The sequence below is a fragment of the Lutra lutra genome, chromosome 7 (genome assembly GCF_902655055.1).
Source record: "Lutra lutra chromosome 7, mLutLut1.2, whole genome shotgun sequence".
Lineage (NCBI taxonomy): Eukaryota > Metazoa > Chordata > Mammalia > Carnivora > Mustelidae > Lutra > Lutra lutra.
In genome coordinates this window covers 28,709,973-28,724,407 of record NC_062284.1, presented here as the reverse complement: position 1 = coordinate 28,724,407, position 14,435 = coordinate 28,709,973, and the positions used below count along the sequence as shown (strand labels likewise).

The 14,435-nt window shown below is 36.4% G+C and overlaps 1 protein-coding gene across 1 annotated transcript in view; it reads left to right on the top strand.

Moving 5' to 3' along the window:
• The window catches only part of SCAPER (S-phase cyclin A associated protein in the ER), a 478,259-nt gene that overhangs the window by 120,792 nt on the left and 343,032 nt on the right, over window positions 1-14,435 (top strand). Inside the window, 4 exon segments of the mRNA XM_047736200.1 lie at window positions 2,329-2,404; window positions 2,616-2,733; window positions 3,006-3,117; window positions 5,803-5,943. Coding sequence (XP_047592156.1) covers window positions 2,329-2,404; window positions 2,616-2,733; window positions 3,006-3,117; window positions 5,803-5,943 — 447 coding nt within the window.

Sequence of the window (14,435 nt, the reverse complement as noted above, 5' to 3'; positions counted from 1 at the left end):
CAGAGAGAGATCACAAGTAGGCAGAGAGGCAGGCAGTGAGTACAGGAGGAGGAAGCAGGCTCCCTGCTGAGCAGAGAGCCCGATGCAGGGCTCGATCCCAGGACCCTGGGATCATGACCTGAGCCGAAGGCAGAGGCTTTAACCCACTGAGCCACCCAGGTGCCCTCATTATTTTATCTTTGAGGTCACTAATTTGTTTCTCTGCTTCTTCTAGCCTGCTGTTCATTGCATCAAGCCTGTTTCCAATCTCATTTATTAATTCTTCATCTCTTATTGTCTTTTATCTCTGTCATAAGAGTCTCACTGGTGTCTTCTATTCTTAAGGCCAGTGAATATTCTTATGATTGTTGCTTTAAATTCTCCATCAGGCATGTTACTTATATCTGTTTTGCTTAGATCTCTGGCCATGGCCTTATCTTGTTCTTTCATTTGGGATACATTTCTTTGTCTTGGCACTTTGTCTAAGTCTCTGCCTTCTTCCCTATGTTAAAAAAAAAAAGCCAGTTATATCTCCTGAAAGTAATGGCTTTCTGAGGAAGAGGTCATGTAGTGCCTCAGGTCTGGCACTTCATGGAATATCTTTGGTATGTATGTGCTCTGCTGTTGTGTTTTGGCTGCTTTATCCTTCAGGCCAGTTGTCTGCAGAGGCTCTCCATGCCTTCTGGGGACACTGTTTAATCCCTGGGCTGAATGTGGTGAGTTTTAACTAGATGTGCTCTGGTGTGTTTGTGAATTGAGACCTGACACCAACTCTCTAAACGGAGGCCTTGCAGAACTCTGTTCGGGGTCTGTGATCTGGGCAGGAGTTTATGCTGATCTTCTGCGGGGAGGCGCCTACCATTCTGGGACTGAGGCAAGCTTGACCAAGAAGTGCAGTTCTGCCAGAGTGCAGGGGTGTAGGGCATAACGTAAGCAAATTAGTCAGGCAGCGTTGGTGCTGAACTTCTTCCCTCAGATGGCTCTGTGTTTATGCTGAGGGGTAGGGAAGAGAAATGGCTCTTTCTAGCTCTTTTGTTCCCACAGAGGCATCTCTGTGAAGCTGTGCTGCACCTCAAGGAAATGCTCTTAGAATAGTGAATAATCTCCCACTGTGTGCCCCAGGTGTGCCCCACTATTTCCAAGCTGTCTGCCCCTGGTTTTTTGCCTGTCTTCTCTCCAGGAGCAGGGCTGTGCCCTCTGGGCTCCCATCCTAGCCAAGCCTGCTGGCTTTTAAAACTCCAAATCTTTAAGCCCTGCTGGTTGCAAGAACTCACAAAGTTCAACCCCTCTCATTTTCCAAACCAAAAGCTTTGGGGAAAGTTCTCTTTGTGCATGCCCCTTTGTGCTTGTGTGTCTCTCTCTCGCCCTTCCCTGCAACCAGGGTGCTCTCCCCTTTGTAGTGTCAGCAATCTGATCCATTTCCTCCCCTAAATCATGTCTCTGAACTTCCAGTCTTCTTCATTGTGACCTCTTCTCTCCCTTTAGTGGTAGAGTTTGTCCTGTCAGTCTTCAGGATGATATCTGGGGGATGATTTGATAGTTACCTTGTTGTGTTCCTGGGACAAGATGAGCCTGGGGTCCTCCTACTTCACTGCCACCTTGGGTTCTTTCTGTGACCTTTTAGAATTTTTAACATAATTGTTCAAAAAATTAAATTTAGAAATAAAATTCATAGGGCCAGAAGGACTTACACTTGTTACAAAAACAATAGGAAATCCTTCTTTAGCACTTTTACCATTATAAAGTGTTTTTATACATAATTTCGTTGATAAACTGGAAGTTGTTATTCTCATTTTACCGATCGATTAATTGAATCTTCAAAAAAGTAAGAACGTTAATCAGATTTTAATTGCAGAGATTGATATAGAATCTAAGGTATTTTACTTTTTTCTTTTCCACTAATAAAAGGCAAATGGTAATGCCTTGCTGTCACTAAGCCCTCAAGATATATATGTTGCTAAAAGGGACTTTTTACAGAATGGACGTAACTATAAATGTTTCAAATGTTTTTTTATTAAGTTTTAATACCCAGAAAATAATCTTGAGCTCTTCTCATGTGTATTATGAATATGGCAGAGTTACGTGGTAATAATATGAGGCCAATATGTTTCTTTTAAACTTACTTGATTTGTTTCTGCTGTTAAAGAAAAGTAGGTTTATCTTCCTCTTAAAACGTATAGACTATAATATTTTAACTTGGTGATTAGTATAACTAAAAGAGGTATATAACCTTTTTCTGGTTTTGAACTATTTGTTAAATGTATTAGGAAAATTACATTTGCAGTTCATTTTTTAAGGTTATAATTATGTTCAAGTATTTCTTTTTCACTTTTCCTTATTACATTTTAGGCCAGCATGGGCAGTGGGAGTGTATCTTTCTGTGGTTTGTCAATGGACTGGAATGATGTCCTTGCAGATTATGAAGGTATTTTGTGTGTGTGTGTGTGTGTGTGTGTGCACATTGTGTGTGTAGCTAGAGGGATTTAAAGTAGATTATCTTACTAAATGGGAATTTATGTATAAAATAAATAATTTGGAGTGGGAATGCTGATGCCTTTTAAAATTCTGTTCTCAAATGTTGGTTTTACAGAACTGTGTGGTTAAACAGTTACAGTGGTTTTCTTTTCTTTGGGCAGCTCGTGAAACTTGGCGCCAAAATACATCATGGGGGGATATTGTAGAGGAGGAACCTGCTAGACCTCCAGGCCATGGAATTCACATGCATGAAAAACTTTCCTCACCATCTCGTAAAAGGTTGGGCTTTGAAAATTAATTTGAAATATTTCACAGAGGGAAAATAGCTACTCTTGATTATTAAATAGAGTTGCTAAACAACATTATAAGGCACATTACTCAGGATCGTTACAGATTCATTGAAAAGTGACAGCGTTTTCCTGAAATGTTAGACCAGAATTACTTTTGTATACTTTTTATATTTGCTTTAGGAATGTTGAAGACTAAAGAAAATATTTTTGGCTTTATCATGTAAACATTTGTGTCTTCTTTCCATTTGTTTGTATTAATAGAACAATTGCAGAATCTAAGAAGAAACATGAAGAAAAACAAATGAAAGCACAGCAGCTAAGGGAAAAGTTACGTGAAGAGAAAACATTAAAGCTGCAGAAATTATTAGAAAGGGTGAGTTTTTAATATTTAGAAAATTCTTATAGCCTTAAATTGATGGGCTGATTTTTAACTTGACTATTTTTTGTCTAAGAGAAGCTAGCAGAACTATAAAAATAATTAAATTTTCTAGGAAACAAAAGCATTTCTACCTGTTGAATTACAGAAGGTTGCCTGCAAAAAAGAAAAAAGTTGACATTTCTAAACCCGCTAGTAATTTTGATGTTTGCAGAGTTGGCCTGGGTTATTAAGCTGTGCTTTGTCTTTTGCCATTTTTATGGGGGCCTTTCTTTGGGGAGTCTTGTAGACAGCGTAGGATGAGTTGGTAGGATAGTTTTGAGCCTCAGATCATCAGGTTTGAATAAGTGGAGTACTGACTGAATTTATAGAAAAGATTCTCAGCTGATCAGTGTGATAGAGTGGGAAGAACATGCGGTCTGGAGATAGCCGACTAGCGATCAAATCCCCGTTTTTCCACATGATAAAATATTGCCCTGGGCAAGTTACTTGTCAATATTGCATATCAGTTTTTTTATTTGTAAAATGACAATTATAATTATTAACTTGACATGATGATTAACTGTGGCAATTATGTATAGTAGCAGCATAGTGTTAGGATGACGGTTGCTCATTGTATGATCATTATTATTACTTCAACATGCCAAATATAGGCAAGTACTACATTAGTTACGTGTGCTGTATAATAATGACCTTAAAACTGAGCTACTTTAAACAACAGATGTTTATTAGCTCACAGTATATGTGGGCAAGGAACCTGGGAGTGTCTCGCCTAATGATTTTTATTTGGAGTCTCTCATGAATTTGCAGTCATGCTATTGGCTGGGGTCAGTCATTTGGAACTGAAGGATCCACTTTTGGACCCACTCATGTGGTTATAGGCAGACTTAAGGTGCTGCTTACCCGTTGACCACAGTCTTCAGTTATTTGTCATGTGTGCCTTTCCACAGCCCAAGTGTCCTTGACATGGTCACTGGCTTCCCTACAGAAAACAGTCCAGGAGAAAGGGAGGAAAGGCGAAGGGGTTGGGGTTGGAGATGGAGATGGAGAGAGGGAAAGAACAAATGAGCTGCCAAAATTGAAGCCGCATTGCCTTTTATAACCTGATCGTGGATGTGATATGCTATCACTTTTGCTGTATTCCATTGGTCAGAATCCTGATACAGTGTGGGTAGGAATTACAGAAGGATCTGAATACCAGGTGACTGGGATTGCTGGGAGCCATCTTGGAGCCTTCGTACTTTAAGTACCTATCACAACATGACAAAAGATATGTGACTGTTATAGTATAGATGAGCTCCTTTGTTATCTTCTAGTACTAGAAAGGAGTACTAATATACAGAGATGAAAAATATTTGCTTTGGGGCACCTGGCTGGCTCAGTTGGTGGAGCATGTGAAAGACACTTGATCTCAGGGTTGTTAGTTCGAGCCCCGTGTTGGGTATAGAGATTGTTTAAAAATAAAATCTCAAAAAAATATTATTTGCATTACTTATAATGTGTATTTTAAATTTTGGAGAGATAATTGGACCAAATAATCCAAATATTTTTAAAAATGAGGTGTAGTACAAGATTCTGTTTTGTACAGTAGAAAAGTTGACTGGAAAAAGAAGGAAATCTGTGACTTTTATTTTTACCTGAATCTCAAGAATTTGTCATTATTTTTATTTTAATCATTTAGAATGAGTAAATCAAAATGAAAAATAGATTCCATGTTATGGGGTTCTGTAAGAGTTAATATATTATTTAATTTTTAGTTTTAGAGAAATGTTGTAACATTACAACTTCCCCTCTTACTGTGTCTTTTTTTAAGTTTTATTTATTTATTTGGGAGAGGGCAGGTGAGCCATAAGTGGGGCAGAGAGGAACAGAAGGAAAGGGAGAGGGATAGGCAGAGGGATAGGCAGACTCCCTGCTGATCAGGGAGCCCAATGTGGGGCTCAATTCCAGGGATCATGACCTGAGCTGAAGGCAGATGCTTAACTGACTGGACCACCCGGGCACTTCTTACTGTGTCTTTAAGACAAATAAAATTATATAGTTTATTTTCTTATGTAATATAATCTGCCAGTATTCATGCAAACAGAATAATAAGTTCTTGAAATTGTACAAGATGTTAGAGGTTCTTTGGTTTAATTTTTCCATTTATGTAAGTTTCTCTTTGATTTTAATGATAAATCCACTTTCTGTTTGTATAATAGGTTATTATTTCAGCACTGTTTTCATATGTGGTCTCATCACCAGACTTCTTCTGTGTAGCTCACAGAGTTGGACAGTTACTGAATCCCATTTTACAGGTGTGAAAAATGAGTCTAGGAGAGGTAAAGTACTGTTTTCAGTGACATATGACTGATAATTGGCTGACCAAAGAGCTTTAAAGATCTGTCTTCTAGCTCCTAATCCAGAGCTGTTTCCACCTCATACTTTTTTAGGTGGTTAAGCACATAATTATATAGCTGAAATTCAACTGAAATGTTAATTTTATTCCCACTCATGTTGAGCCAACTTTTGATTTTTGCTAGCAAGGGACCAAGGTAGTTTGTGAACTCAAGCAGTCTGGCTTCCTAGTCTGGGTTCTAAATCACAAGTCATGCTCCTTTAGGGCTTTCTAGGTTCTAGACTTTGTAATTCCTAAGCTGTTTATCTGTTAAATTACTATGTGTGATATCTCACTCTGTATAGGAGAAAGATGTCCGGAAGTGGAAGGAAGAATTATTAGATCAACGACGCAGGATGATGGAAGAGAAATTACTTCATGCTGAATTTAAACGAGAGGTGCAATTACAAGCAATTGTTAAAAAAGCACAAGAGGAAGAAGCTAAGGTATATCTTAGGTGCTTTGAACATTGAATTAGTTCCCTAAGTTCTCTTTTCAGTTGTTAATATAAGAAGCTGATATTTGTGAAGTAATTATTCTGTGCCAGAATAATAGGCTTGCTTAAAACATATTAGGTGCAAAATCATATACTTAAAATAATCCTTTGAGATGTGTATTAATGTTTTGCAGCTTTTTTGAGGTGCAATTGACAGACAACAAATAGCACATATTGTAAAGCATCAGTTTGATGAGTTTTGACATGTATGGTTTCCTGAAACCTCAGCACAATGGAGATAAGAAGCAGTTTCAAGGCCCTCAGAAATTTGCTCACGCTTCTTTGTATTCATTCCTTCCTCCAACTCTGTTACTGTGCAGTTGCTGATCTGCTTTTTGTCACTATGGACGTTAGCATTCACTAGAATTTTATATGAATGGAATCATACAGTATATATTCTTTTCCTCTGGCAACTTTCACACAACATAGTTACTTTGGACGTCATCCATACTATTGTGTGTATCACTTCCTTTTCATTGCTGGGAAGTATACCACTGTGTAGAAATACCATGATTTATTAATCCGGTCACCAGTTGATAGCTATTTGTTTACTTTCTTGTTTTTTGGCCATTATAGATCTAGCTGCTGTGAACTGTCATGTACAAGTCTTTGTGTAGATGTGTGCTTTTATTTTCTTGGGTAAATATCGAAGAATGAAATAGCAGAGCCTTATAATAGGTTCATATTTAACTTATACGGTTTTCCAAAGTGGTTATTATATAACCACTATCTGAAAGTAGAGTGTTCCAATGAAACTTTTTATAATCTAAAATGGCATAAAGATGCAATTACCATTGATTTATATGGAAAAATAATATCTTTTAGGCTTTTCTGATACGTTAGGACACATCTTGCTAATGGATGCACAAAATAAATTGAGACAAAGCACAGATATTCACAAACACAGTTCAAAACTGTGGTGGCCTGATGCTGAGATGCTGAGTGTAGTTTCCAGGGAAGGAGCTGGACAGCGCCGCTCATACTGTTTGGGGTGTGCTGACTCTATAATGGCTCACTGTAAAAACAGACACTGAACATGATTTTTGTTTTTTTTCTTTTTTTCATAAAGCAGACATCCTCTTTGGATTTCTTTTGGTTAACAAAAACAAGTGCTAGTGTAGGTCTTCATAAAAGCAAAGTGGTATAATGAGAACTTTCGAAAAGCAGGGGATAGTTGTGGTATTAGACATTCTTACCAGCAGTGGATGAGAGTTCTAATTAAGCACATTCTAACCAACATTTGACATGGTTACACATTATAATTTTAGCCACTCCACTTTATTATGTCTATGATATCTCATTTGGTTTTAATTTTCATTTTGTAACATCTTTTCAGTGCTTATTTCATATCTTTATCTCTTGTTTGGTGAAATGTGTGCTCAAATATCTTATTTATTAAAGTTAGATTGTTTTGTTATTAAATTTTTTTAGCTTTATTGAGATATAATTGACAAATAGTAAGGCATATAAAGTATACAGCGTGATGATTTGATATACATATACATTGTGAAAGCATTCCCCTCATCAGGTTAAATAAGATATCCATCACCTCATATATTTATCTGTGTGTGTGTGTGTGTGTGAGAGAGAGAGAGAGAGAGAGAGAGAGAATGTTTAAATTCTATTCTCTTAGCATATTTTATTTATACACTATAGTGTTATCAACTGTAGTCACCGTGTTGCACATTAGATCATCAGAAGTTATTCATCTTACACCTGAAAGTTTATGCACTTTTACCATCCTCTCCCTATTTCTTTTTCCATCCTCAGCCCCTGGCAGCCACTTTTCTACCTTGTTTTTATGAGTTCAACTTTTTTTAGATTCCAAATATAAATGATACCATGCAGCATTTGTCTGTCTTTGTCTGGCTCATTTAATTTAGCATCTTGCCCTCCAGTTTCATCCATGTTGTCATAAATGAAAAGATTTCTTAAAGGACTTCCATGTATTTTAGATATTAAGGTCTATGTTTTGTAAAAACTTTCTTATAGTCCTTGGATTGCCTTTTCCTTTTCTTCTTTCTCTCTCCCTCTCTCTTTTTTTTTTAAAGATTTTTTTATTTGTGAGAGAGAGAGAGGGAGAGCATGAGCGGGGGAGTGGCAGGCAAAGGCAGAGGGAGAAGCAGACTGAGCAATGAGCCTGATGTGGGACTTGATCCCAGGACTCTGGGATCATAACCTGAGTTGAAGGCAGATGCTTAACTGACTGAGCCATCCAGGCATCCTGCATTTTCCTTTTCTTTAAAGTGTGTTTTGAAGTTTTAAAAATTGCCAAAGTCCAATGTATTAACTTTTTTCCTTCTATACTTTGTGTTTTTTTGTGTCCTATATAAAAAATCTTTGGGGCACCTGGGTGGCTCAGTGGGTTAAAGCCTCTGCCTTGGGCTCAGGTCATGATCTCAGGGTCCTGGGTCCCTGGAGCCCGAGTCTGGCTCTCTGCTCAGCGGGGAGCTTGCTTCCCTTCCTCTCTTTTGCCTGCCTCTCTGCCTACTTGTGATCTCTGTCTGTCAAATGAATAAATAAAATCTTTAAAAAATATAAATAAATAAAAAATCTTTACCTAAATTTACGGTCACCAAGATTTTCTCTTAATTTTTTTGTAGGAGTTTTACATTTTACAATGAGGTCTATGTTCCCTTTTGAGTTAAATTTTGTATATGGTGTGAGGTAGGGTTGAGATTCATTTTTTATGTAGGGATATCCAATATTCAAGTACCAATTGTTGAAAAGATTATCTTTTTTATATTGAATTGCTTTAGTACTGTTGTTGAAAAGCTATTTGCCATATATATGTATGGGTCTGTTTCTGACTGTCTATTCTGTTTCATTTGTCTTTGTGCCTATTTTTATGCCAATACCACTTTATCTTGATTACCATTATAATATCGTGTCCCTTTGATGTATATGTCTATTTAGTGCTTTGAAGTTTTCACTGTGAAAGTCACCTTATTTAAATTTATTCCTAAATATGTATTCTTGTAGACATGCTTGTAAATTTGAATTGTTTTAATTTCATTTTCAGACCATTTATTATTCGTGCACAAAAATACAGTTGAATTTTATATGTTAGTCTTATCTCTTGCAACCTTGCTTGAACTGACTCTTTACTTCTAATAGTTTTTTAGTGGATTCTTTAGGATTTTCTATATACAAGTTCATGTTTTCTGCAAATAGATATAGGTTCATTTCTTTTCCACCTGGTTGTCTTTGATTAGTTTTTCTTCCTTTTTGCTTTAGGTAGAACCTGAAATTCAGTGTTGAATAGAAGTGATAAACGTGGACAGGATATCTTTGTCTTTTCCCCAGTCTTTAGGGGAGATATTTAGTCTTTCATCATAAAGTATGATGTTAGGTGTTTGTTTTTATAGATCCTTTCATCAGATTGAGGAAGTTCCTTTTTATTCCTATTTTGTTGTGTGTTTTTATCACAAAGGGATGTTGGATTTTGTCAAATTGCTTTTCTGCATCTGTTGCAAAATAATGTGCTTTTGTTTTTTGTTCTCTTGATATTCGCTATATTACATCAATTGAATTTATGTTTTATATATTTACCTAATTTTTTAGTTATTTAAGGTGGGAGGGTATATCTGGACCCTGTCACTCAGGGCTGGAAGTGGAAGTTTTGAACTATGTATTATTATTATTATCTTTATTTTCTAGAGGGGCTATCTGAAGGTAGATTGTTGATGGTCACATGGCCAGAATTAAAATCCAGGTCTTCGTGGTTCCAAAGCCTCTGCTTTTATGACTGTGGTTTTGGTTTAGTATTCTCATTTTTTGGTCTTCTTTTCATATGAGTTAAATGAATTTTAATTTGTCAAATTGCTTAATATGTTTACTTTATAAAATTATAGTTTTATTAAGCCATAGTGGCTTCATAAGCATATTAACCCAAACTACAGTTTAAAAACTCTCCATCAAGGTGAATGGTCAGCTGCTGGCTGTCTTTACCTGAGAATATGAGCTGTCTTTTGTAATTTTAAAATTCTTAATAATCAAGGTAAACTGAATCAAGAGTCTGTACTAAAATTATGGAAATATGAAACAGGGCTTTAAAACTATGCTACCAGTTGCTACCCTATCCATTCTCTTAATTTTTATTGCTTCTCTTCAAAAATCTGTGAAACTCCATTTTGGAATGTAGTTGTCAGGGCACCTGGCTGTCTCAGTCAGTTAAGCTTCTGCCTTCGGCTCAGATCATGATCCCAGGGTCCTGGGATCAAGCTCTGCATCAGGCTCCCTGCTAAGTGGGAAGTCTGACTGCCCCTTTCCTTCTGCCCTCCCCCCACATGTGTTCTCTCTCTCTTGCATCCTTTCTCTCATGTTCACTCTTTTCTCTCAAGTAAATAAATAAAATCTTTTAAAAAATATTATGATTAAATTGCTCTTAGGGTAATTGCATAAATATCTAAAAGAGTTTTCATGAAATATATCACATAATTTCATACCCAGACATACTAATTTATGAGACAGAATCTCTTCCTGCCTTTGGTTTTGTCACATGCCAGTATTTTCCAAGGTTGCCTGATCTAACAGTCATCTGATTTCTAAGGTCTGTCCTTGCAGGGTCCTTCAGTAAGCTGGAGTGGGGCCTAGAGAACTTTATTTTTTATAGGTCCTCCAGGTGATTCTTAGAATCAGGAACTTTGGCTCAACATTCATCAAATAATTGTTCCTTCTTCAAAAGTAATTTTTTGTTATATTGAAGACTGAAGTCTCTGGAGTTGGATAGAATTAAATTCAGGTCCTGACTCTACCAATTAGTAGCTGAACGACCTTAGGTTTTTTTACCTTTTACCCTATTTGTTAATTTTCAAATTAGGAATGACCTTACCTACATCTCAAAAATTTTGAGGAAAGGATTAAATTAGTATATGCTTGTTTCAAAGAAGTCAGTGCCATCCCTGGTGTACTGTAAATACTTGATAAAATGTTAGAATTGTATATGGACCACATCTTCCTTATCCATTCGTCCGTTGAAGGGCATCTTGGTTCTTTCCACAGTTTGGCAACCGGGGCCATTGCTGCTATAAACATTGGGGAGCATTATGCCTCCATCAGAAAGGATGAATACCCAACTTTTGTAGCAACATGGACGGGACTGGAAGAGATTATGCTGAGTGAAATAAGTCAAGCAGAGAGAGTCAATTATCATATGGTTTCACTTATTTGTGGAGCATAACAAATAGCATGGAGGACATGGGGAGTTAGGAGAAGGGAGTTGGGGGAAATTGGAAGGGGAGGTGAACAATGAGAGACTATGGACTCTGAAAAACAATCTGAAGGGTTTGAAGAGGTGGGGGGGTGGGAGGTTGGGGGAACCAGGTGGTGGGTATTAGAGAGGGCACGGATTGCATGGAGCACTGGGTGTGGTACAAAAACAATGAATACTGTTATGCTGAAAATAAATTAAAAAAAAAAAAGATGTTAGAATTGTTGAACACCATATCCCATTTATGTTCTACTTCTTAATTTTTCCTCAATGCGTTTTTGTTGTGTTATTACTAATCCAAGAGTGCTAATAATTCAGTCATTTTTTTACTGGCTTTAAACAATATACTTAAGTTCTACTAGAAATTTAATTCCCTTGAGACATATATACCAACTACATTCATTTCAGTCCTGTTATTTAATCAAGATATAATTTTTTTCTCATATATACTTTTTGTGAATTCGTGGAGTAAATTATCATTTCAAATTCCTTCTTTTTGTGTACACAGATGGTTGAAAATAAGTCACTGTTTAGTTGATAGCGACCATTACTGTAGCCTGATTTATTCAGAACCTGATTTTATCTTAGATCTTGCTGTTATTCAATATATAAAATTGGCTTTTATTTTCAGTTTCTTAATGGTGTCACTGATTCATTTTCAGTTATAACATCTACTCATAATTACAGTTGATTTTAATTTTCTCATGAGGAAGATATCATTTTCCTGATTTATGGCGGTAACCCTTTTCCCTTCTGCTGTGTCTTCTTGCCTGCTCTTGGAATTTGCCTCATCATTTCTTATGTCTTCTCCTCTGCTTTCTTCTTCTAGATTGCCTACTTGTGTACTCCCAATTGTGCAAATTGTCTATTCTGTTCTTCTGTAAATCTTCAGATTCCTTGGAAAGAGCAGGCTGACCCATTTTCTATCACCTTGTCATCCATATTTTCGTGAATTCTTTATAATACCATTTTCCTCTGTGCTATACTGCATTTGCTTTTCAGAATGTTATTAATAAGTTTAAAAGGCTATTCTGATTTTTTCCATTATGCACACTGTGAGGTACCTTTTTCTAGAGTATGCTGCACTATCTTGATTTTCCTTCTGCTTTTCTAACTAATCCTTTCCTATCTTCCCTTTTCCTTTTGCTGCCTATGTTTTACTGACTTTCTCCATTTCACTTGTTCTTTTCCTTCAGTATCACAATCATTATCATTGCTTCAACTCTTGTCTCTCTAGTGCTCCTAGATTTGCATCTTTAGCCCCATCCCCTCAACTAATTTTTATATTTTAAATTTCTTTTGTAATTCTAGTTTAATTAACATATAGTGTTATATTAATTTCAGGTGTACAATGTAGTGATTCAGCAATTCTATACATTGCTCAGTTCTCATCACCTATTTCACTCATCCTCCTTCCCAACTGCCCTCTGGCAATCACTGGATTGTTCTATTTAAGAGTCTGTTTTTTTGTTTCTCTCTTTTTGCTTTGTTCCTTTTTAAAAAATTCCACATATAAGTGAAATCATATGGTACTTGTCTTTCTCTGACTACTTTCACTTAGCATAATACCCTCTTGATCCATCCATGCTCTTGCAAATGGTGAGATTTCATTCCCTTTTTATGGCTGAGTAATATTCCATTGTGTATATACACCACATATTCTTTACCCCTTCATCTATCAGTTGACATTTGAGTCGCTTCCATAATTTGGATATTATAAATAATGCTGCAGTAAACATAGGGGTACATATATCTTTTTGAATCAGTGTTTTCATATCTTTGGGTAAATACCCAGTACTGGAATTACTGGATTGTATGGTAGTTCTATTTTTTTCATTTTTTAAGGAACCTCCAAAATGTTTTCTACAGTGGCTGTAACAATTTGCATTCCCATGAACAGTGCACAAGGGTTCCTTTTTTTCCATATCCTCTCCAACACTTGTTGCTTCTTGTGTTTTTGATTTTAGCCATCTGACAGGTGTGAGGTGATATCTAATTGTGGTTTTGATTTGTTGACCATTTTTCTGTAATTTTGTTGGCCATCTGTATGTCTTCTTTGGAGAAAATGTTCATGTCTTCTGCCCACTTTTTAGTTAGCTTATTTGTTTTGGGGTTGTTGAGTTATATAAGTTCTTTATATATATTGGATATTAACCCTTTACTGTGTATGTCATTTGCAAATACCTTCCCCATTCAGCAGGTCATCTTTTAGTTTATTGTTTCTTTTGCTTTGTAGAAGCTTTTATTTATTTTTATTTTAATTCCAGTTAACATAGAGTGTAATGTTAGTTTCAGCTATATGATGTAGTGATTCAATACTTCTATACAATACCTGGTGCCTGTCATAACACATGTACTACTTAATCCCATCATCTATTTAACCCATCCCCCCAACCAACCTCCTCTCTGGTAACCATCAGTCTGTTCTATGTAGATAATAGTCTGTTTCTTGGTTTGCTTCACTCTTTTATCCCCCGCCCCTTTGCTCATTTTTTAAAAAATTACACACATGAGTGAGATCATATGGCATTTATCTTTCTCTGTCTTATTTCACCTAGCACAATACTCTCTAGTTCTATTCATGTCATTGCAAATGGTAAGATTCCATTCTTATTTATAGCTAAGTAATATTCCATTCTCTCTCTCTCTCTCTCTGTGTATCTATCTATATATATAGATAGATACACACACACACTACATCTCCTTTTCCTTTCATCAGTCTGGTCGTCTGGGCTACTTTTGTAGATAATGTTGCTGTCAACATCAGCATGCATATATCCCTTTGAATTAGTAATTTTGTATTTGTTGGGTAATACCTAGTAGCACAATTGCAGAATTATAGGGTAGTTCTATTCTTAATATTTTGAGGAACCTCCATACTGTCTTCCACAGTGGCTGCACCAGTTTGCATTCTCAACAGCAGTGTAAGAGGGTTCCTCCTTCTTTGCATCATTGCCAGCACCTGTTATTTCTTGTTGATTTTAGCCATTCTAACTGGTGTGAGGTGACATCTCATTGTAGTTTTGATTTGTATTTTCCCTGATGATGTGTGATGTTGAGATCTTGTCATGTGTCTGGGCCATCTGGATGTCTTCTTTGGAAAAATGTCTGTTCATGTCTTCTGCCCATTTTTAAATCAAATCACTCATTTTTGGGTGTTGTGTTTTATAAGTTCCTTATATATTTTGTATACTAACCCTTTATCAGATATGTTGTTTGCAAATATCTTC